At 50.9% G+C, this 24190-nt stretch overlaps 2 protein-coding genes across 5 annotated transcripts in view; both read right to left on the reverse strand.

Moving 5' to 3' along the window:
- Nucleotides 1-2365, reverse strand: part of cnsta (consortin, connexin sorting protein a) — a 14816-nt gene extending 12451 nt beyond the window's left edge. The window contains exons 1-2 of one of the 2 annotated variants that reach the window (XM_063007939.1): nt 2285-2365; nt 1-316 (exon numbers count right to left, since the gene is read on the reverse strand). The exon at nt 1-316 is cut by the window's left edge and continues 102 nt beyond it. In XM_063007939.1, the coding sequence (XP_062864009.1) occupies nt 1-229 (229 nt within the window). In that variant the 5' untranslated portion in view covers nt 230-316; nt 2285-2365. Of the gene's footprint in view, nt 317-541; nt 638-2284 lie in introns of those variants that run through there. The other variant, XM_063007940.1, reaches the window with a different exon arrangement.
- A 615-nt stretch (nt 2366-2980) lies between these two features.
- Nucleotides 2981-24190, reverse strand: part of ahctf1 (AT hook containing transcription factor 1) — a 29051-nt gene continuing 7841 nt past the window's right edge. The window contains exons 7-35 of one of the 3 annotated variants that reach the window (XM_063006836.1): nt 23029-23179; nt 22533-22662; nt 21944-22125; nt 21774-21835; nt 21559-21687; nt 20925-21015; nt 20675-20764; nt 20453-20593; nt 18507-18611; nt 18336-18429; nt 18071-18194; nt 17905-17961; nt 15579-15725; nt 14200-14390; nt 13652-13796; nt 13374-13505; nt 12963-13110; nt 12339-12489; nt 11959-12060; nt 11717-11873; nt 11385-11606; nt 9811-10681; nt 9092-9185; nt 8753-8832; nt 8402-8649; nt 5057-7118; nt 4334-4425; nt 4177-4244; nt 2981-3476 (exon numbers count right to left, since the gene is read on the reverse strand). In XM_063006836.1, the coding sequence (XP_062862906.1) occupies nt 3290-3476; nt 4177-4244; nt 4334-4425; nt 5057-7118; nt 8402-8649; nt 8753-8832; nt 9092-9185; nt 9811-10681; nt 11385-11606; nt 11717-11873; nt 11959-12060; nt 12339-12489; nt 12963-13110; nt 13374-13505; nt 13652-13796; nt 14200-14390; nt 15579-15725; nt 17905-17961; nt 18071-18194; nt 18336-18429; nt 18507-18611; nt 20453-20593; nt 20675-20764; nt 20925-21015; nt 21559-21687; nt 21774-21835; nt 21944-22125; nt 22533-22662; nt 23029-23179 (6453 nt within the window). In that variant the 3' untranslated portion in view covers nt 2981-3289. Of the gene's footprint in view, nt 3477-4176; nt 4245-4333; nt 4426-5056; nt 7119-8401; nt 8650-8752; nt 8833-9091; nt 9186-9810; nt 10682-11384; nt 11607-11716; nt 11874-11958; nt 12061-12338; nt 12490-12962; nt 13111-13373; nt 13506-13651; nt 13797-14199; nt 14391-15578; nt 15726-17904; nt 17962-18070; nt 18195-18335; nt 18430-18506; nt 18612-20452; nt 20594-20674; nt 20765-20924; nt 21016-21558; nt 21688-21773; nt 21836-21943; nt 22126-22532; nt 22666-23028; nt 23180-24190 lie in introns of all 3 variants that reach the window. The other 2 variants (XM_063006837.1, XM_063006835.1) reach the window with 2 other exon arrangements.

Genomic DNA, 24190 nt, shown 5'->3' on the forward strand with positions numbered 1-24190 from the left:
TGAACCCCTCCTCCCCCTCCCCGCCCCTCCTGTTGTTGTTTCGGAGGGTGTTTTGGAGGAGGGTGTTTTGGAGAAGGGTGTTTTGGAGAAGGGCGTGGCCCCCGTGCTCCTCCTCCTCCAGCGTTCTGCTCCGGTTGAGGTTCTGGTCGGGTATTCGGGTGGAGCCCGCCTCGCCGTGCAGGTCCGAGTCACATGACCTCCTTCCTTCGTTCATGAGTAACACACACATACACACTCACACTCACACACACACACACACACACGGGCGTACACACCAACGAGAGAGAGAGAGAGAGAGAGAGAGAGAGAGCGCCACCTGCAGGAGAGAGGACACACAAGTATTGGGACGCCCCTTCTAATCTTCCAATTCATGTTTCAGTCACATCAGTTACTAACAGGTGTAATGAATCAGTCATATAAAGGAAACGTTAAAGCAGCAGTTTAGGGAAGGTCCTTTCCTCCTCACTGATGTGGAGGTGGTGGATGATTTAACCTACTTAAATCAGTTACTAACAGCGATGATCAGGAACCATCACACAACCTGAACCAAGAACAAACTGGAGAAGATCTTCAGACTCTCCAAACAAAGAGCAGAACGTTCCAGACTCTGGATCTTCTCTGTGGTTCTTTATGGAAGTGAAAGCTGGATGAACAAACTGATCCTGGACCAAATCAAACCTTTCAATCCAAACCCAGAGAACCAAACTGAAGATCTTCTATTGTGGACACAATAAAGAGGAGAATCAGTTGGAAAAGACAAAATGCTTGGAGGAGTCGAAGCTAAAAGAGAAAGAGGACGCCAACAACTCTCCTGGTTCCTCTGTCTTTCTCCTGGTTTCTTTCTTGGTTCCTCTCCTGGTTCCTCTAGTTACACTCTTGTTCTAGGTGTTTTTTATCAGGATTTTCTCCTCCTCCTGATGAACGCTTGTTCTCTCTGTACTAAAGAATGAAGTGTGGAGATTCCAGAGAGCTGCTGAGTAATCCTTATTACTATCTTTAATTATTCCTCTGACACGTGTTGTTCCACCTCCAACACGTTTCTGTTTCGCTGAACAGTGGAGCTGAACAGGTTCAACAAGTCGAAGGTTGAAGATATTTTGTTTATGATGATGGTTCCTAATAGTTCCTAATAGTTCCTGATGGTTCCTGATAGTTTCTTCTTGGTGCTGCTGCTGGATCAGATTCAGACGGACCTGATGACACCGGCGGTGTGGAACCTGATTCAGACGATCTGATAACCGAACGCTGATGAAACAGTCCCGGCTGGCGCCCGTGGGGGCGGGTGGGGCCGGGGTGGTAAGGAAGGGGTGGGGGGTGAGCGCTCACCTGTACAGGTGTTACAGATGTAATTACAGGCAGGAGTTGCGTAAGCAGACGCGTCTCTGTTATCCTGTCGTTCCCCGAGGAGACACCAGGAAAAAACCCCAGAGGAACCAGAGGAACCAGACACGTCACCCCCCACTGCAGCGCTCCATTACCAGAACATGATCTCATCTACAGCTCAGATCAAAAGTTTATAGACGCCTGTAGTGAAAGTAATGTTGTGTACGTGTGTGTGTGTGATCCCAAGAACTCCAAACCCCCTGTGAAGTACGGTGGTGGGAGCATCATGATTAAAGTATCTGCACGTGTCAGAGGAGAGAAACTAGAGCCAGAAGAGCTCAGGACTGGATCCATCAGGAGAAGATAAAGGTGCTGCTGGATCCTCTGGAGATTTCTGGAGGGTTTGAACCTCATGAGTGCTGCAAACGCGGTGATGCTGTAGTTCTCCGCAGGGTTCCGATGCAACTCAGAAGGGTTAGAGGTCTTTCATCAGGAAATAAATCAGGTTTATGTTTATAGAAATCATGTGTGAATGTTTATTTAATCCAGTTTAATTTACTTTAGATTTACACATTATTGCATAAACACAATTAGAGCCTTAGCTAGTAAATACAATTAATATTTGTTTTATATTTTTGTTGCATTAAAATAAAATAAAATGATCGTTAATATTAATATAAATACACTAAAAACATTAAAAACATGAACCCAGAACACCGGACTGTGTATATTAACCATGCACCTCAATCACAATTAAACATTCATATTAATAGTGTTATTATATTCATATTAATTTTATATTTATATTTTAATTCTATATTAAATGCAATAAACGTGAAAGCAAAAGCTCGTGCATCTACCAGAATCATCAATATTCATCAAAATCATCACTGTTTACAACCAACCTTCAGTATTTACCCTCATTATAACCCTCAGAATAATTATTAATACAAATACTCACAGTTTAATCCGAAATTAATGCAGAATAAAGCAAAAATAGAACGAAAGGAGTCACACAAGAATCCGCTCCCTATTTATTCCTGCACCTCTGCGCTTCACTTCCGCAACTCCATCCGGGTACTGAAAACCAGCTCTGACGTCTCACTAATGCTGGGAAAGGGCCAAGCCTTTCCTATATTTATATAATTTTATATACATATTTACAATTGAAGTCACTTTATATTTATTTAAAATAAATATCTAAAAATCTATAAGATAATGTAACAATTTGTGTTAGTAAATCAATAAAGCAATTATGCGCGCTTATTACGTTATAAATGTTCCTCTGCCGCCACCATGTGGTCAATCTGAGGTACTACAGAAGCCCATAATCTCATTATAATGTGAACGTGTGTGTGGACGCATCTTCCAAAACCAGTTTCAATGAAAATAAATCATGTGGTTACGGCCTTGTGTTACTGGTTTTTGTTCCAGTACCGAGACCCTGTGCACAAAGCGAGCTCCATAAAGACGTGATTTATACAGAGCCATGACCCCGACCCTGTTGAAATGCTTTGCAGATGAATTAGAACTCAGACTGAGCTTAATGGGGTCATTATGTGATTGTATGATGCTGATGTGCAGATGTGTGATTTTGTGCTGGTAGAATCACATGAGAAATTTATTTTATATATTAATAAAAACACGAGAGACAAAATTATTCACAAGTATCAAATTTTATTGAGAACATCCCTAAAATATGTACATTTGTAGAAATCCACGTTTGTAAAAACTAAGACTCGCCCGTCTGCACTCTGTAAACGTTACTCAATATTATTTATTTATTTATAAAACTTATTCCGCCTCGCAGACGATCGATTTATTTATTCTATCCTGAATAATAATCACACTGGTTATAAAACCAAAATCAACCCGAGCGGGCGGCGGGAGTTCGTGGAAAAATAGAATCACGTTTCTGTAGAATTAAATCAAACACACACGCAGGCGGAAATCATCACACGCGGCGTCAGAGCTTCTTCCTGCGCGTCACCGGTTTGGGGAAAATGGCTTCCATGATGCGCTTGCGTCGCAGGTTCATCTTCAGAGGGGCGGAATCTTTACCCCCCGACGGTCTGCGCTCCTTGGTCTCTGCTGGACTCGCTAACGGAGAGATGAGGTCGATCTGCAGGGGTTCAGGAGCGGCTCTCGGTCTACTGAGGAGGAAAAACAATCACTGATCAATAACGTACATCAGACTGAACCGGACCTGCACGGACTACATTACCCATAATCCTCGTGGTGGAGGGTTTTGTTTCATGTTTATCTTCCAATTTAGTCATTTCCATTTCCTCTGCTGTTCCTAGTACAGAAGCGTAAAGTGCATCGTACTCGGGTTTTAAGATGTAACATAAAGCCTCCACAGGGGGGCGCTCACATTTATTTATTTGGATTTTAACGTCATGTTTTACACAAAATTCATCAGTCATGGACAATTTTGTGTCTCCAGTTCACCTCACTGCATGTCTGCATGTGGGGAAACCCACACAGACATGGGGAGAACATGCAAAACTCCACACAGAAAGGACCCAAACTGGCAGTGGTGAGACTTAAACCAGCGACCTTTTGATGACTAGTGTAGTAACTGCTGGGCTACAACAACAACAACAACAACAATAATAATAATAATAATAATAATAATAATAATGTTTCTCTGTAACCCCGCTCTAGAGAGTGTTCCTAATAAAGAGGCCAAATCCCAACAACACTGCTGCACCCGCACACACAGAACGACACACCAGCACGGCATTATGATGTTAGTGTGAGTGCAGGGTGTCGGTGATCGTCTACCCAGAGTGCACCTGTATGGCAGACAGGTGTTCCTAATAAAGTGCTCAGCGGCGCTCCTGATCTCACCTGGTCTTTCTGCTCCTCTTGGCTTTGACTTCAGCTTCACCTGCAGGATCTTCTGATGGAACCTGGTCCTACAGAACACAGACGAGAGAGAACCCGGTCAGATACGGACCACAGGAGAACCTGCTCAGCTCACCTCAGCTCAGCTGGATCTTCTCACCTCCAGGTCAGGAACCGGAGCTGCTGCCGCTCGCCGGGGTCGAGTCGCCGGTGGAGATAAAACATCTGGAAGCGTCACGTCCTTCTTCCTCCCTACAGCAGAGAAGAAACCACATCACTCAACCAATCAGCTTCTGACACACGGTACCTCCTCCTGACCTGAGCACCAATCAGCTGCTGTCATCGTTTTGGATATACTCAATTCCTCAGTGCTGACGGGCGACTCCTGCTGGTTGCTAGGTGCCCATGCGTGAACAATTCCTGCAGCATGAACATGTCTGGCTACGGCTCCAGAAGGAGATAACGGCTCTCGCTGTGTTTCAGTGGAGTCCTAGAGCTTTCCAGACTTAGACATGCTCTGCTCTTCTGGAACGTTCCTCAGAGGTTGGAACAGTGTTCCTGTAGGAACGTTCAGGTGCTACGTCATGATGGTGAGAGGCTGATGACCAATTAAATTTGGAGCACTGTGATTGGCTGCGTATGGATTACTATTTTAAAAGGGAGAACTTTATGGCCAAAAGTTTGTGGACACCTGACCATGAGTTGGCTTGTGTTCAGTAAGGTTGAGGTCAAACCAAACCATCTCCAAGTCATTCTAAAACAAGACAGGTCCTTCCCCAAACTGTTGCGGAAGCTAGAAGCGCATTTTTAATATTACAGTGAGCAGGCGTCCACATACTTTTGGTCAGATCAGTTCTGACGAGAACATGAGAAGAAGAATCACCTCCTCTGGGTTTTGGAAGACTGGGCGTGAAGACGTGTGAGGAGGCGTCTGCTTCAGGCATCTTGCTGGACCTGGTTCTTCTGGTGGATGGTGGATCCTGGACGTTCTGAAGATCAGAGTCCACAGACGGTGCTGCAGATGTGGTGGTTCTACGTCTGGAACCAGATGTTTCTGCAGACGCTTCACGTTCTCCTCGGTTCTTCTCCTCTTCGTCAGTCAGTCTGTCCGTCGCCGTGCTCGGCTCAGGCTGAGCTGGTTCTTCTGCAGTAGGTCCAGGAGGTCCAGGAGGTGATGTTCTGGTAGTTCTCCGGTTAGTCTGGACGTTACCTGCAGCTTCAGGTTCTTCGTTCGTCGTCTCGTCCATCAGCGCGCTCGGTTCTTCTGGAGGAGGAACCATAGATCTGGTGGCTCTGCGCTTGGCACGAACGATTTCTGTAGCTGCTTCACGTTCTTCATCCTGGTTGGTGGGTTCCTCCGGGGCGGGTGCTGCTGATCTGGCGGTTCTTCGTCTGGCAGGAATGATTTCTGTAGGTTCAGTCGGCTCGTCGTTCAGCCTCTCCATCAAGGCGCTTGTTGAGGGGTCCAGAGTCTCTGGTTCCTCTTTGGGTTCCTCGGCTTCGTTCCAGTGTTGGTTCGTGGTCAGACGCCTGGAGACGTTCTGCAGCTGGACCTCGTCCACCACGAAGGTTTCGTCGTTGGCTTTCTCCTGGGTGGCGGCTCTCGTTTTCCTCCTGCTCCTGGGCGGCGTGATGGTCTGAACCACGACGTCCTGGAAGTTCTCCAGTGTGAGGCTCAACCTCCTGCTGGACTGCCGTGTCACGCGGCTGGGACTAGCGCCGGCGGTGGTGTTAGCGTTTGCATCGTTCTCCAGAGCCTTCTCCTCAGGGATGGGTTCTGGGACCTCCAGCACGGAGGTCTTCCTCGTCTTCCTGGCGCTCTGACTCTCCACGATCGAGGTCTCCTCCACCTTCTGGACCTCCTCGTCACTGCTGGTGGTGACGGAACTCCTGGTTTTGCGAGAGCCTCTTCTGGGCGTGGCTTTCTGTGGGGTTTTACGTGAGGGGCTCGGTCTCGCCGCGGGCGTGTCCTCCACCGTAGGTTCAGCATCCACTTTTCGAGAGCTTCTCTTGGGCGTGATGGGAACTTCAGAGTCTTGGAGATGCCTGGAGCTTCTGGTGACTCGTCTAGGTGTTGAAGGAACCTTGGAATCGTCCTGATCGTCTGAAGCGTCTCTTTCAGATTCTGTGGCGGGTAACGGGAACGTCACCGTCTTCCTTCCTCGTCGTCCAGGGCTTCGCTGGGGTTCCTTTGGAGGAGATACTGGAATTTTAGAAGGTTCCTCGTGATGATTGGCACCAGAGATGTTAAGAGCAGGCTCTTCTGTCTCATTACTGACTAACTGGTCCACTTTGACCTCAGCAGAGCCTGAACCCTGGAGCTCATCATGGGCAGGACCAAGATGTATCTCAACAGGTTCTTCAGGAGCAGGTTCCTCTTCTGTTTGAGCTTCTTCACCAGGTTTATCCTCCACCTTTAGATCAGTAGGTTCTTCTATCTGCTCTGGTTCTAGCAGATCTGCCATGTTTGGCTCAGCTTCTGCACGTTCCTCAGGCTGTTCTTCTCTTGGTTCTGGTTGACCTTCAGCTATTTGTTCAGGATCTTCTTCAACCCTCTCTGACTCCAGGTCTTCCATCCGTTCCACTTCTTCTTCAGCAGGAACGTGTTCGGCGGTCTCCTGCTCCACACTGACGTCTCCACCAGTGGGCACCGGTTGGTTCTCCACGTTCTCAGCGTCTCCTGAACCGGGCTGAGCTTCCATCTCCACACCTGCAGCTTCTTCATCTTCAGCCTCCAGCATGAGAGAGAAGTTGTTGGTGTCAGGAGGAAGCTCCACGTCGGGCAGAAGATCCCGATGTTCCTCTGTGAGCTCTATAGGAACCAGCATGGTGGTGGAGGGCTTGAGTTCAGTGTAACACACCTGATCTTCATTCTGGTCAGCAGGTCTGAGTCCCACCACCAGAACTTCTCTTCCATCCTCCTGCTCCTCATATCCACCCAACACCTGGAACAGAGAGGAGAGTTACCACCACACCCCAAACACACCCACCCCAAACACCCATCTACTAGAAGAACAAGGTGCTCGGGTGGGGCTGTTACACTAACCCACCACCTCAGAGATCCGGGTTTGAATCTCAGCGGTGCTACTGGACAGCCGGGCGTCCACACAGACGTGATCGGCTATGTTTGGGACGGGAGGGTTGTGTAGCTGAAGCCCTAAAATAGATTACCGCCAGTGGAACTGGACCCACCGTGACCCTGACCAGTATAAAACAGATAATAAAAATTAATTAATTAATTACAAAATACGTTTAATTAAACTGAGTTCAAAAAAATTAACTAAAAATGTTTTGAAAGTCCAGCCCGTAAATAACAAGAAAGAAAAGAATTTAAATAAACAATAAATAAATAAAATAAAATTATAATAAATAATATTAACTTTAATATTAAAATATTAAAAATAAACATTAAATCCTGTCTCAACTGTGCTGATTACTAAATAAATAAATCTAAAAAATAAATCTAAACAAAACTAAATAAATAAATAATTTAATAAAATAGAAAATTATTTAAAATATAATAAATTTACATTAAAAACAGTAAAAAAAAAAAAACTTTCCATAAAATAAAAATTAAATTAATAGAAAAATTAAAAATATTATAAATAAAAACATTACTAAGAGAAAAATAAATAGAAAACAGCAAAAAATGATGACAAAAAAAGAAAATATTTAAAATATAAATACACAAAAATAAAAAGAGCAAAACAGGAAAGAAATAAAACTTAGTCGTATGAATATAATTTATATGGTTAGTGAAGTTTGTGCACCATTTTATTCTTTGTTTACTGAAGTTAACCTGCTGAGAGTAATAAAACAAGTGGGTGTGGTGGGTGTGGTCGGGGGTGGGTGTGGTGGTGGTGGGTGTGGTCGGTGGTGGGTGTGGTCGGTGGTGGGTGTGGCGGTGGTGGGTGTGGTCGGGGGTGGGTGTGGTCGGTGTGGTCGGGGGTGGGTGTGGTCGGTGGTGGGTGTGGTCGGTGGTGGGTGTGGTCGGTGGTGGGTGTGGTGGGTGTGGTCGGGGGTGGGTGTGGTCGGTGGTGGGTGTGGTCGGGGGTGGGTGTGGTCGGTGGTGGGTGTGGCGGTGGTGGGTGTGGTCGGTGGTGGGTGTGGCGGTGGTGGGTGTGGTCGGGGGTGGGTGTGGTCGGTGTGGTCGGGGGTGGGTGTGGTCGGTGGTGGGTGTGGTCGGTGGTGGGTGTGGTCGGTGTGGAGCTGTAATGCCTGAACTGACCTGTAGGTGAGGATTGGCAGTGATGAGCGAGAGCACGGCGGCGTTGGTCTGTTCCTGCAGGAACCTCTCATCATCCTCATCTGGAACGTCCTGCAGGTTCCTCTGGTTTCCTTTGATCTCCTCGATGATCTCCACCTCACTGCCTGAATCCTTCTCCTCCTCCTCTTCATCCTCCTCCTCATCTTCCTCCTCATCGTCCTCAGATCTGGTGCTGGTGAGCTCGTCAGTGTCGTGCAGACTCACCACGGCTACACAGTGACACACCCGAGCGTTAAACTCACTCTAATACCACTACAGCCTAAAGTATGTGGACGCCTGAGCGTGAGCGTGTACGTGTGATTAAATCCTTACACTGAGAGTCTGAGGTCGAAGCTTCTGAGGAGGCCACAGATTTGTGGGAATCATCTGGAGCTTCTGGTTCTGCTGCTTCACTGTGTGGATGAGAAACATAAACAAACGCACTCTTACACAGGCTTCACACCCACTGCGCTCAGGATCAGTGTGAGGACACCGGTCGATTCTTTCCATCAGACAGCGGTGGATTCATACGGAGAGCAGTAACACACTACACTCTGTGTACTCCTCCACCACTCCTACCGATACCTCCACCAGCCAGCAGGAGGCGCCGTTACTGCAGCTCCAGTATTTACTACTACACTAAACCCCAGACTGAGGGGTTTAAATCAGTACCTGTCGGTTCCTGGAGCCTCTGTTAGGGTGGAGTGGGGGGGCAGAGGCGCGGTGTCGTCCCCGAATAAGTGCCGCTCCACGTAATCATCCAGATCTGAAATATATGAAGAGTCATGTACATGAGCATGTTCTCCAATCAATCCTAAACACTCTAAATATCAGTACTAGTCACGTCTCTGTGCCCCAGTTTATCCCAGAGGGGTTCAGGTCACGACCCCAGCTCTCTCTCTCTCTGTCTACACACACGCATTTCCCATCATCCTACACTCCCGAGAAGAGAAGAGGGCGTGTCTAAATCCTGTGTAATTATACCAGTGTGGGTTTATTTGTAAATTGGGGGGTCAGGGACGGTTTAAGCGTTTTCGCTACACGGAGGGAGACGTTAGCCGGCGTGTGCTAGCGGCGGTTTGAACGTCCCGATGCTAAACCCGCTGTGATGTAATAGTAGAGCGTCTAAATAATCTGATTATGACTCCAGGTCTGATTAGAATCCTCTGTACTGAGGAGCTGATCAGGTAGGTAGGTTTACACACAGACCTTTGGACAGTCCTTCCCCAAACTATTCCTACCAAAATAGGAAGCATGTAGTTTACTGTAGGTAATCTGTTCACAGTATTCATGGATAGAAAACCTATAATCAATCGTTAGGAGGGTGTCCACATACTTTTGGCCACATGTTGTTGGGTTCTGATGTAGAGACGTGATGATGGAACGCTCACCTGACGTCTCCATGACTCCTCGTTCATCGTCCAGCTCCGCTGAAGCTCCTGCAGCGACGTCAGGCACCGAGGAATCGATCACATCTAAACCGATTCTTTTCAGTGATTCTGACTCTTCAGGCTTCGGTACGGAAACGAACGATTCCTCGGCGGTGGCGGCGGGATCTTCTGTGACTGTGAGCGGTTCTCCAGGTGAGAGCTCCAGGATGGGCTCCTCAGATACGATGAAGGTTCCTCCTGGTTCTCCCGGCGCCAGTTCGTACGTCTGATTCAGTGAATCATCCTGCTTCGACTCTTCATTAGCAGAATTTGATTCCTCTAGAAGAGCTTTTGGTAGCGCTTCAGGCAGGTTCTGCAGAGGTTCCTCAGGAACTCGGTCTGCACCTCCCAGTTCCTCGTGTGCTTCGGCTTCGTGCAGCCTCTCCACGTCCTGGTCTGGACTCGGTTCCTGAGGTTCCACCAGAGCTGATGGAGGTTCCGGTTCCACCGCCACATTTCGTTTGATCACGACTTCTTCATCATCATCATCATCATCATCTTCATCGTTGAGGTTCTGAGATGGTACCAGGGTTCTGGTGGCGTCCGCCTGGCCGACAGCATCGTGGAACTCCAGCGTGGAATCTGATTGGACGGAGAGCTCGCTGGTTTCGTGACCCAGACTGGGCCGGCGCACTAACGGAGGCAGAACCAGTTTGGATTTCTCCACCTCTGGTTTCTCAGTCTCTTCTAAACGAGGCATCAACTCCACTCTGGGCTCTGTGTCCTCCTCCTCCTCCTCCTCTTCAGCAGAACCGTGACTCCAGGCTTTAGAACCTCCTGCTGGTGGAGGGGAGCGTCGCTTCAACCTGCTAATGTCGCCCCCTACAGCAAGCTGGAGGAAATACACAGAGGAATGAACGTCCAGCAGGTCAGAGATCACATACACTCCTACATGCACCTCCTCCTAACACGCACCTCCTATAAACACTTACCTGCTCCTAATACACACTCCTCCCAACAGGTACCTCCTGCACAGTCACACCAGCACCACAAACTTCTGCCCAACACGTACCTTCTCATAACCGACACCTTCTCTTAACAGGTACCTCCTCCCAAAACACACCTCCTTCCAACTCGTACCAGCACCATGACCTTCCATGCACCTCCTATAAACACCTACCTGCTCCTAGCAGACACTTCTCCCAACAGGTACCTCCTCTTAACAAGTCCTTACTCTAAGCTGGTGCCTCCTCGCAATACCTACCAGCACCACAAACTTCCTCCTCACACGTACCTCCTCCCAACAGGTACCTTCTCCTAACAGGAACCTCCTCCCAACACACCTAAAATCCACCTCCCAACACGCTCCCAAAATATACCTCCTGTCAACAGGTACCTTCTCCTAAAATGCACCTCCTCACAAAACGATCCTCCTCCCCACAGATACCTCCCCCAGCACGTATCCCATCCCTGATCCGAGTGTAGATTTGATCAGAATACACTCGGACTGATACACTCGGTCCCTGATGAGCGCGTGAGGTGTCCCGATGTGTGACCCCCCCCCCCACCCGTGTCGTGGGAGGTGTGATATTTACCCCGTTGCCCCGGAGCACCACGCTCTCGTGCAGATCCGGAGATTCCGATTCCTCCACGAAGGTGATGCGGCTCTCTTTGGGGCGTGACGGCGGCGTGGTGGACGGAGCGGGTGAGGCGGTGGGCGTGGCTATAGGTGTGGGGCGGAGGCTGGTCCTCAGGATGGACTGGGGGGTGAAGGAGGAGGTGAAGACGGAGCCGGACGCCGCCAGCGCTCGAGCTCTCTGTGGGGGGAGAGACGGAGGGTTAGACGGGAACGTGACCGAGACCGAGACTGGAGAGAGAGAGAGAGAGAGAGAGAGAGAGAGAGAGAGAGAGAGAGAGGAGACGCTACCTTCACCACCTGCGGCGTCTGTAACAGGCTCAGCTCGGGAGCTTTGCCGACGATTCTGGCTGCAGACCACGAGCTGAGCGTTTTGGTGGGAGTGGTCTGGACCCGCGACGCTTCGGGCGGAGTCTGGGACGACGGCTGCACCGCCAGATCGAAGAGCCTGAAAGAGGCGGGAATTTAAACACCAACAGAGAAACGGAGGCGTGGTTAGTGAGGGACACGCCCCTCGGTCAGGTGAGCTTTACCTGGACATCCTCTTGGTCAGCATGTTGATGGGAGTCCCGACGAAAGCTTCAGACAGGTTTAAACTGGGAGGACTGGGATGCACCGCTTCTGGTAGTTTAGGGCTAAAAAACAAACAAACGATGTGTGTTAGTGGAAACAGTTTGGGGAAGGCCATTATCTGCTATTGCATGACTGACCAGTGCATGAAACAAATTCCCACAGACAGACTCCTGCATAAAGCCTTCCCAAAGCATTCGTGACCAAACCCATGAGCATGTGAGAATCAAGAGCCTTGCTCAGGGGTCCAACAGGAGACACGTCCTGTTTAGAACGGCATGTCCGACAAGCTCATGCTGAGGCGTCCGCATACTTCTGGACCTGTAAACACACACACACGCACCTCTTCAGCGGGGAGGACTCGGGGGTCGCGTCCTTCAGGAGCCACACCTCCTCGATCTTGGTCAGGACGTTCTTGATGAAGGCCGCTCTGCTCAGGACGTTCTCACCGCCGGAGCGTTTAGCCACGGTGGACAGCGGCTGAGGCCGGGCGACTGGAACGGGGCAGATAAAGCGCTAATAATTAATCGATCACCCAACACACGCCAACATTTAATCAAGACAAGTTCCTGCACCTTATTTACCGTCTACCGTGCATAATATTATAAACACACCCCAGACTGCACTACATTAAAAACCCTTCAACAAACCCTCGTCGACGATCACAGCCGGCCGCTGCGGAGTGGAGCAAAAGTACCCGGACACGTCAAGTGAGAAACGTGTCCAGATTCAGCCCCCCAGCTCCACGTGTTGGACAAATAACACATCACACATGGTCCCAAGAACTCCAAACCCACTGTGAAGTACGGTGGTGGGAGCATCATAATATAGAGCTGCTTCTGTGTAACAGTATTGCACCTTTAGTACTGGGACACACTAGAGGAGAAACCCCCCCCATGATATTCACCAGGTACTTGATAGAGTCAGGGTAAATACAGCTGAATGTGAGCAGAAGGATCTGGCGTACCCTCTCTGAGGACGGTGGCGGGGTGCTGGTAGGGTTTAGCTCGGTCCACGGCGAGGCGTCTCTGAGCTCGTGGTAGAACCTTTCCGTACTGGTTCATGATGGAGTTCCTGGTGCTCGATCTCTGCTTCATCTTCGGGTCTCGGTCCGCCTGAGGAACACGGGGGCACGTCAGAATTAAACACAACCGCGTGCAGCCACTAGGGTTAGATAACTAGGGTTAGCTAGTTAGGAACCGATATGGGTTAGCTGGTTAGCCGAGGCGTCCCACTGGGTTCATTCATCCGTTACAGAAGTTGCTTTTCAGCCTTTACAATATGAATCTCTTGCTAGTGTTATGGACAGTAGATGGTAACAGGTTCCACACTGGTGATTATTAGCGGTGCGGATGGTGGGTAGGTGTGAGGGACTCACAGCGAGGTTCATCTTCAGGGTCTCGTTGATCTGCAGGGCAGGAACGTAGTTGGCCTGCTGGAGGTGATGAACCATCAGCAGCTCCCTGTTCTGATACCCGCCGGTCCCCTGCAGAAAGCGCTCCAAACACTCCTACACACACACACACACACACACACACACACACACACACACACACGGATTGTAGGACCTCCTGGTAGCAGAAACTACACTGTTCTATAGGTGAATGGTATTTGTGGTGTAGGTGGATGGATGGAGGTGTTGTGATGCACACCGACCTGTTCGGACGGACCGAGCGGCAGCTTGAGCAGGTCCTTCATCAGCCCCAGCTCCTGACACGTCTCGTAGAAGAACCTGAGAAGCTCCTCCATGCTGAGCTTGTTGACGTGCTGCCTCAGCGTGGCCCACGCCTCCACCAGGCACCTACAGAGAGCAGGACCCCACCGTCAGCTGGAGAGCCAGGGTCAGATAACTAAACCAGCTCCTAAACCAGGACCTTCAGATCTTTATTAGGAACACCAGTACACCTGTAATCATCTAATTAAGCACGTCGGTCTCTGGATTTTACACAGAACGGTGCAGAAATCATCCAGTGAGCATCAGTTCAGCTAGCAGAAATACCTTATTGATGAAAGATGAACATCTGAGAGCCCAGAATCTGTTAAACCTTAGATGGAACACATCAGGTTCCTCTCCCATCAGACGAGAACATGCATCTGAGGCTACAGTAGGCACAGGCTCACCAAAACCTTGCCTGGTCTGGTACTAGGTTCTACCCAGTAATCAGCAGGGTGTTCCTAATAAAGTGGGTGGTGAGAGCGTGTACCTGCTGTGCAGCAGGACCGACAGACACAGTTTGATCTGCGGCGTGGTGCTGACCGACGGTTTCATCATGTGCAGGTAGTGCAGAGCCGTGCCCGGCTTGTTCTGGATCATCAGAGCCTGGAGAACCCGAGCGTGCTGCCACGGCCACACGCACTGAGACGTGGAGGGGTGCAGCAGGAGGTCCAGGGAGCTCTGGAACACAAAAAAGAGGGTCGGTGCTGTCCAGATACTTCTGCATCTCATCTGAACATGATTACATGTGGGCTGTGGGGGTGAGGGCGTGTGGGTGAGGGTGTGGGGGTGAGGGCGTGGGGGTGAGGGCATGTGGGTGAGGGTGTGGGGGTGAGGGCGTGGGGGTGAGGGCGTGGGGGTGAGGGCATGTGGGTGAGGGTGTGGGGGTGAGGGCGTGGGGGTGAGGGCGTGGGGGTGAGGGCGTGGGGGTGAGGGCGTGGGGGTGAGGGCGTGTGGGTGAGGGCGTGGGGGTGAGGGCGTGGGGGTGAGGGCATGTGGGTGAGGGTGTGGGGGTGAGGGCGTGGGGGTGAGGGCATGTGGGTGAGGGTGTGGGGGTGAGGGTGTGGGGGTGAGGGCGTGGGGGTGAGGGCATGTGGGTGAGGGCGTGTGGGTGAGGGTGTGGGGGTGAGGGCGTGGGGGTGAGGGCGTGGGGGTGAGGGCGTGTGGGTGAGGGTGTGGGGGTGAGGGCGTGTGGGTGAGGGCGTGGGGGTGAGGGCGTGGGGGTGAGGGCGTGGGGGTGAGGGCATGTGGGTGAGGGCGTGGGGGTGAGGGCGTGGGGGTGAGGGCATGTGGGTGAGGGCGTGGGGGTGAGGGCGTGGGGGTGAGGGCGTGTGGGTGAGGGCGTGGGGGTGAGGGCGTGGGGGTGAGGGCGTGTGGGTGAGGGCGTGGGGGTGAGGGCGTGGGGGTGAGGGCGTGGGGGTGAGGGTGTGGGGGTGAGGGCGTGGGGGTGAGGGCGTGTGGGTGAGGGCGTGTGGGTGAGGGCGTGGGGGTGAGGGCGTGGGGGTGAGGGCGTGGGGGTGAGGGCGTGTGGGTGAGGGCGTGGGGGTGAGGGCGTGTGGGTGAGGGCGTGGGGGTGAGGGCGTGGGGGTGAGGGCATGTGGGTGAGGGCGTGGGGGTGAGGGTGTGGGGGTGAGGGCGTGGGGGTGAGGGCGTGTGGGTGAGGGCGTGGGGGTGAGGGCATGTGGGTGAGGGCGTGTGGGTGAGGGCGTGGGGGTGAGGGCGTGGGGGTGAGGGCATGTGGGTGAGGGCGTGGGGGTGAGGGCGTGGGGGTGAGGGCGTGTGGGTGAGGGCGTGGGGGTGAGGGCGTGGGGGTGAGGGCATGTGGGTGAGGGTGTGGGGGTGAGGGCGTGGGGGTGAGGGCGTGGTTACCTCGTGGTCGTTGTGGTCGAGTAACCACAAGCCCTGCACCAGTTTCACCAAACCAATAGGGATGGAGAACGCCGTGGGGAAGGACTCCACCGAAGCTCCGCCCTTATTGGGAAACGAGTACATCACATCCAGCAGCAGATAGATCACCTGCAGAGCACCGTCAAGGAACCGAACCCACACACACCGAGTCGCAACTCTGTACATTACCTACACTGAACCCACACACGTACCGCACACACACACACACACACACACACACACAGACGAACCCACACACCGAACTCACACACACACACACACACACACACACACACACACACACGAACACACACTCAACTCACACACACGAACTCACACACACACACTCAACTCACACACACAAACACACACTCAAGAACACACACACACGAACTCACACACACGAACTCACACACACGAACTCACACACACACACACACACACTCAACTCACACACACAAACACACACTCAAGAACACACACTCAAGAACTCACACACACAAGAATACACACACACAGAACTCACACTTAATAACACACACTCACACAAACTCTCTCACACTAGGGATGTCCCGATCAGGTTTTTTTGTTCCCGATCTTTAATTTTGATCCCGATCCGATACCGATTCTCAAACCGATACTTGTATTTTCTAGATATTGTCTAGATAAGAACTGGATAATACTGTTCACACGGTGCACACTTCAACTACATTACAGTTATTCAAATTAATCCAGTGTACATGTTTAACACCGGAATAGCTCTGCAGTGCTGTAGGGAAATAATGCTGCATCCAAACTATTGCTTAATGTTCTTTTACAAAATAAAAGTAAACAAACTTAGTGCAGCATTGTAGTAAAAATGAAGTGAGATAATTACAGTTTCACTTTAAACTTTATATTCAAAGAACATAATTCTGTTTAATGCAGTGATGCACTAAATATGAACAGAAATCTCCACTCAGACGTGGTGTAGCAGCTTAACTTGAATATAAACAAACAAATAAGTTACTTAACAGCATTACAGTAAAACCTGAATACCAAAATAAAATGGAAAGTCTCTCTTCTGTTATGAAGGAAAGTCAGTTCTTAAAGTGCTTGTATTGTGACGATGGTTTGATGGACGTTTCTACGCAAAGTGAGTGTGTTTTGACCCTTTGGGGCTTCCATAGTGCATGGGATAGCGTGCTCGGCTCTGGCTGTCCGCTATTCGGAACAGAAGAAGTTAATAAAGTGTTTTGCTCCCGACAATTAGTGAATATAGCGTGTATTTATTTCTTTATTAAGCGAGTGCATCACTACCACGCTCGGTTACATAACTAAGCCAATCAGAGCGCTCGATACTGAGATGTCGTTCAGTCTTGTAACACGTAAACTGGTAAAAGCTGTATGTTATGGTCCTGAAGTTTTCATACTGGGATTAAAAGTGATTGTTTAGTAAACCGGAGTGATCCTGGACTCACACACTGTATAAACAGTAAAATTCTACAGTAATGAACGCAGCTCTGCTCCCACCGCCTCGTGTAACGCTCACACTGCAGACGTTACACCTCACTGCTGGACAGCGGACATGCTGACGTAAAACAAAAGATCGGGTTATGATCGGCATTAGTAAAGCCGATTTCCGATCAGTTAAAAATGCCTTGATCGGCCCCGATCCCGATCTGTGAGATCAGATCGGGACATCCCTATCTCACACACTCAAGAACTCACACACACAACACACACACAACACACACACACAACACACACACACAACACACACACAAACTCAGACACAAACACACACAAACTCTCTCACACTCAAGAACTCACACACAACACACACACACACACAAACTTAGACACAAACACACACACTCGAACACACACACACAAACTCTCTCACACACTCAAGAACTCACACACAACACACACACAACACACACACACACAACACACACACACAGCACACACACACAACACACACACAAACTCAGACACAAACACACACAAACTCTCTCACACTCAAGAACTCACACACAACACACACACACACACAAACTTAGACACAAACACACACACACAAGAACACACAGTCAAGAACTCACACACACACTTACACACCGTGGACCTCCTGCTGCACCCCTCCTCACACACACAAGAACACACACACGTAGTCAGAACTCTGTCCACAACCTACACTCAAGCCCACACACTGAACCCACACACACACCCACAGCAAACCCACAGCAAACCCACACACACACACACCCACAGACGAACCCACACAGATCATCACTCACTAATACAGCAGCAGAAGAAAGGATACGATGGCATGTTTGGTAGATTCCTCCACATTCTCCAGAAGGTACAGGTCCAGCAGAGCCTACAGAGGAACACACACACACACACACACACACACACACACGTTACAGACCTCAGCCGATCTCCTAATCTCCAGATCAGTACTGTACTGGTACTAATGGTCTCATTACGTGTAGCGACGGGGGCGGATAATGACCCGTCCCGCCCTCGTCTCTCCTCCACAGATCCTCCAGCCGGTCGCCGCACTGAGCTACCAACCCGTCGATCATCAGGCAGTCGGGACTCCATTTATCTCTGAGGAGAGAAGCACGGACAGATCCATCATCAAACATCTACAGAACACAGAGCCTCACAATCCAGGCCGGATTCATCATTAGGAGGGGCGTCCACATACTTCTGACCCTGTAGTGAACACCGATATGGGGAGTTACTCACTTGGCGAGTCTCTGCAGCTCCTCCCGCTGAGCCGTGTAATAACTCCTGATCACCGAGTAGCCGTAGAAAGGTCTGGAGATCTGCAGGTCATCGTCTGGTGAGGAAAACAGAAGGAGGTTCATCACAGATCAGGAACCTGAGGACTGGGCTGATTCGAGGGTGATTGTATACCTGCGCTCTCGGGGAGGAGACCGGTCCGGCAGAACCACAGCACCACCTGAGCGTACTGGGAGATCAGACCCGACACCATGCACTTATTCATCAGTCCGATCGCACCTGCAGGGGACGAATCGGAACCACTCAGTACCAACAAGAACTTCATACACCAGCAAATCAGCAGAAACAACCCCCATCCAAAAGTATGTGGACACAACTCCTTTGGAATGAATTGGAACTTTGACTGTGAGCCAGGTGCCTCACTAGACATTAGTGTATGAGTGTGAGAGCACCGGTGTGTGTGTGTGTGTGAGTGAGTGTGTGTGTGAGAGTGTGTGTGTGAGAGTGTGTATGAGTGTGTGTGTGTGAGTGTACCGGTGTGAGTGTGTGTGTGTGTGTGTGTGTGAGAGTGTGTGTGTGTGAGTGTATGTGAGAGTGTGTGTGTGTGAGTGTACCGGTGTGAGTGTGTGTGTGTGTGTGAGAGTGTGTGTGTGTGAGTGTACCGGTGTGAGTGTGTGTGTGTGTGTGTGTGTGTGTGTGTGTGTGTGTGTGAGAGTGTGTGTGTGTGAGTGTACCGGTGTGAGAGAGAGTGTGCGTGTGAGAGTGTGTATGAGTGTGTGTGTGTGTGTGTGTGTGTGAGTGTACCGGTGTGAGTGTGTGTGTGTGTGAGAGTGTGTGTGAGTGTACCGGTGTGTATGAGTGTACCGGTGTGAGTGTGTGTGCGTGTGAGAGTGTGTATGAGTGTGTGTGTGTGTGTGTGTGTGAGTGTACCGGTGTGTGTGAGTGTACCGGTGTGTATGAGTGTACCGGTGTGAGTGTGTGTGTGTGTGTGTGTGTGTGTGAGAGAGTGTGTATGTGTGTGTGTGTGTGTGTGTGAGAGAGTGTGAGTGTACCGGTGTGAGAGAGAGTGTGTGTGTGAGAGTGTGTATGAGTGTGTGTGTGTGTGTGTGTGAGTGTACCGGTGTGTATGAGTGTACCGGTGTGAGTGTGTGTGTGTGTGAGAGAGTGTGAGTGTACCGGTGTGAGAGAGAGTGTGTGTGTGAGAGTGTGTATGAGTGTGTGTGTGTGTGTGTGTGTGTGTGAGTGTACCGGTGTGTATGAGTGTACCGGTGTGAGTGTGTGTGTGTGTGAGAGTGTGTATGAGTGTGTGTGTGTGTGTGTGTGTGAGTGTACCGGTGTGTGTGAGTGTACCGGTGTGTATGAGTGTACCGGTGTGAGTGTGTGTGTGTGTGTGAGAGAGTGTGTATGAGTGTGTGTGTGTGTGTGTGAGAGTGTGAGTGTGTGTGTGTGAGTGAGTGTGAGTGTGTGTGTGTGTGTGTATGAGTGTGTGTATGAGTGTGTGTGAGTGTGAGTGTGTGTGTGTGTGTGTGTGTGTGTGTGTGTGTGTGTGTGTGTGTGAGTGTACCGGTGTGAGTGTGTGTGTGTGTGTGTGTGAGTGAGTGTGAGTGTGAGTGTGTGTGTGTATGAGTGTGTGTATGAGTGTGTGTGAGTGTGTGTGTGTGTGTGTGTGTGTGAGTGAGTGTGAGTGTGAGTGTGTGTGTGTGTGAGTGTGTGTATGAGTGTGTGTGAGTGTGTGTGTGTGTGTGTGAGTGTACCGGTGTGTGTGAGTGTACCGGTGTGTATGAGTGTACCGGTGTGAGTGTGTGTGTGTGTGTGAGAGAGTGTGTATGAGTGTGTGTGTGTGTGTGTGAGAGTGTGTGTGTGTGAGTGAGTGTGAGTGTGTGTGTGTGTGTGTATGAGTGTGTGTATGAGTGTGTGTGAGTGTGAGTGTGTGTGTGTGTGTGTGTGTGTGTGTGTGTGTGTGTGTGTGTGTGTGAGTGTACCGGTGTGAGTGTGTGTGTGTGTGAGTGAGTGTGAGTGTGTGTGTGTGTGTGTGTGTATGAGTGTGTGTGTGTGTGTGTGTGTGTGTGTGTGTGTGTGTGTGTGTGTGTGTGTGTGTGTGTGTGTGTGTGTGAGTGTACCGGTGTGAGTGAGCTGCTGAGCCTGGTTGATCAGGCAGTGGAAGATGGTGTTCAGGTTACTCAGGATTCTCTGACTGTGCTGGAGAAGCTGCAGCGTTTGAGGATCGGTGAAGTTGGACGAGGTGTCGAACAGCGGCGCACCTGAGAACAGAACCAGGAGAAGGTCAGGACCACGCCCGGACCACGCCCCACCCACCCACCCAACAACAACACTACACCTACAGATGGCATCCAGCTCGTCCTTGGTCTTCACCACTTTGTTCCAGGCCCACTCCAGGATGTAGCGCAGGTTCCCCGCCGACCCTGCAGCCTCTGTGTGGAGGAACCGAGAGAACCAAAGAACTCGTATCACTGTTGGGCCCCTGAGCGAGGCCCTTAACTTTCAGTTGCTTAGATAATATACTGTACTGCAGGTCACTGATTAAAGCCTCTGCTGAACGTCAGTACGGTGTGAGTTCGGCGCCCTGCTCACCTTCTGTGGTCCACTGTTTAATACAGCCGGTGATCAGACCCAGAGCGCTGGTCTCCACCGCCGTGGTCAGGATAGCATCCAGCTGTTCCAGCTGTGTTCCCACACACACACACACACACACACACACACACACACACACACACACACACACACAGAGATTACATCTGCTGCGTTTAAAGCGTCTCACATCAGAGCAGCCACATGTGCTGTTCAGAACTGAACGACCACTAGATGGTGCAAAAACACATCTGACATAAATTACAGCACTGTCCACAGTCGAGCCAGCTTTATCACCATCACAACATCAGTCCAGCTTCTGATGCTTTTGAAACTAGTGGAGATGTAGCTGGCTTGACTGTGATCAGTGACACCACTGTTCCAGCTGTTTTTAAGCAACCCAGACAGCACAATGCTCTATACAAGCTGTAACATAAAGCCTCCACAAGGGGGCGCTCGTGTACAGGTTTATTAAATGATGATTATTATTATTCCCTGTGACCCATGTTAAAACCCCTGTTTTGTTCTAGATCACGCAGGTTCCTCTGCTGATGACGTCTGTTTTGGGGTCACCACACACCCCTCATTACCTAATCAGAGAAGGATTCAGAGAGCAGACACAGCTCGACACGCTCACCTCGGACAGACTGGAGGGCTGGACGTCCGCCAGGCGAGAGGAGAGCAGGCCGGACATGAGGCAGCGCGAGTAGCCGTTGGAGATGCCCTCGGTCAGGGTGGGCACGGCTTCCTTCAGGTACCTCAGGGTCTGAAACAGAAACACCAGCTCCACTAAACCGCTCCCCACCATCACAGTCCCCGCTCCAGACCCACCAGCAGAACGTTCACACTCACCTCCCTCTGGTAGCCTGAGCAGGTCAGGTGCACGATCCCGGCATCCAGCAAACAACTGGCGTCTAAACGGAGAGAGAGAACATACCAAATCACGATCAACATCAAAAGGAGTTTGATTACAATTCGTGGTGTGTGTGTGTGTGTGTGTGTGTGTGTGTGTGTGTGCTTACCGAAGTTGTAGGTGTTGGGGTTGTAGAACTGCTCTGGAGGGGGGCAGGTGTGGGGCAGCGCTCTGCTCAGACTGCGCTCATGTACCACCACGTCCAGCAGGGGGCAGGACTGAACCACCTCCATCACCGAGTCCAGGGACCACACGGCCATGTAGGGACAGTTCCTCAGAGACTCGCCCGTCCTAAAAACACAACAGTGATCAGGTATGAAGCCGCCACTCAGGCCTGCAGCTCCACGGACGTTCTGGTAGGCTCCCCGTTTAAAGATAATGCTCTCTCTGTGGTTCGCTGGAGTCCCAGACCCTTAATAGATCGATGTTTCATCTATTCCGTAAGTCCTATTGATCCGAGACGCATCAAATTAGGAGAACCGGCTGCAACGTGGTTCCCGGGCCGAACGTGGGACGTCAGGGTGACGCAGGGGTGCTACCAACCTGGCCGGGCATCCTACAGACACAACAGGGCGCGTCTCTCTTTTTCCCTGTTGGACCATGATACGCTCCAGATGTGACTTATTACACATGAAGAAACCAATCCACTCATCTGAGCTGTATGTTTTGGACCCTGCAGGTTCTTCTGATGTTCTTACCTGAGCGAGTCGGGCATCTGGGCGTGGTACCATCTATTAATGTCAAACACCCCGATGAAGGTGGACAGCAGACCCTGTCCGTACGATTTCACCTGCCAGATGAACACGGCCACGCTGGTGTCAGGAGAGGCTACTGAACACACACACACACACACACACACACACACACACACACCAAGTTCAGTTTAAGGTTCTGGACTAGTAACTAGGAGAATCCCTGGTTTAAACCTCACATCTTCCAGGTTGCCACTGTTGGGCCCCTGAGCGAGGCCCTTATCCTATAATGGTTGGACTGTAAGTCATCTGTTATAAGCTGTAAATGTAAATATTACAGTCCGGTGCTCAGGCGGAGCAGTACTGTAATACACTGCACCAGCACCTCCTGCTGTCTGATGGAGGTAACTGCACCAGCAGGTGAGGAACACGGAGCACAGCGTGACTGTGGGAGCAGAGGTAGATGAGGGAGGGTGTGGAAGGTGAAGATGAATGGGAATACCTTCAGTGACGCTGTCCTCTCTGTCGGGGTGATGGCGGATCTTCTCGATGGTCTGACAGCTGAGGAGGCGAGTGTTGGTAGCCTGAGCTCTGAGAGGAAACGCCACGCCGTTCAGATCCTGACTGTAGCGCTCCTCACAGTACTCCAACCCCTACAACACACCGCCATGAGGAACAGGGTTACACAGCGCCCCCTACAGTACACCCACCACACTGCACTCTCATCACACACCACCATGAGGAACAGGGTTACACAGCGCCCCCTACAGTGCACCCACCACACTGCACTCTCATCACACACCGTCATGAGGAACTGGGTTACACAGCGCCCCCTACAGTGCACCCACCACACTGCACTCTCATCACACACCGCCATGAGGAACAGGGTTACACAGCGCCCCCTACAGTGCACCCACCACACTGCACTCTCATCACACACCGCCATGAGGAACAGGGTTACACAGCGCCCCCTACAGTGCACCCACCACACTGCACTCTCATCACACACCGCCATGAGGAACTGGGTTACACAGCGCCCCCTACAGTGCACCCACCACACTGCACTCTCATCACACACCGCCATGAGGAACAGGGTTACACAGCGCCCCCTACAGTGCACCCACCACACTGCACTCTCACTCATCACACACCGCCATGAGGAACAGGGTTACACAGCGCCCCCTACAGTGCACCCACCACACTGCACTCTCATCACACACCGTCATGAGGAACAGGGTTACACAGCGCCCCCTACAGTGCACCCACCACACTGCACTCTCATCACACACCACCATGAGGAACAGGGTTACACAGCGCCCCCTACAGTACACCCACCACACTGCACTCTCATCACACACCACCATGAGGAACAGGGTTACACAGCGCCCCCTACAGTGCACCCACCACACTGCACTCTCATCACACACCGCCATGAGGAACAGGGTTACACAGCGCCCCCTACAGTACACCCACCACACTGCACTCTCATCACACACCACCATGAGGAACAGGGTTACACAGCGCCCCCTACAGTGCACCCACCACACTGCACTCTCATATCACACCGTCATGAGGAACAGGGTTACACAGCGCCCCCTACAGTACACCCACCACACTGCACTCTCATCACACACCACCATGAGGAACAGGGTTACACAGCGCCC

The sequence above is a fragment of the Trichomycterus rosablanca genome, chromosome 13 (assembly GCF_030014385.1).
Source record: "Trichomycterus rosablanca isolate fTriRos1 chromosome 13, fTriRos1.hap1, whole genome shotgun sequence".
Classification (NCBI taxonomy): domain Eukaryota; kingdom Metazoa; phylum Chordata; class Actinopteri; order Siluriformes; family Trichomycteridae; genus Trichomycterus; species Trichomycterus rosablanca.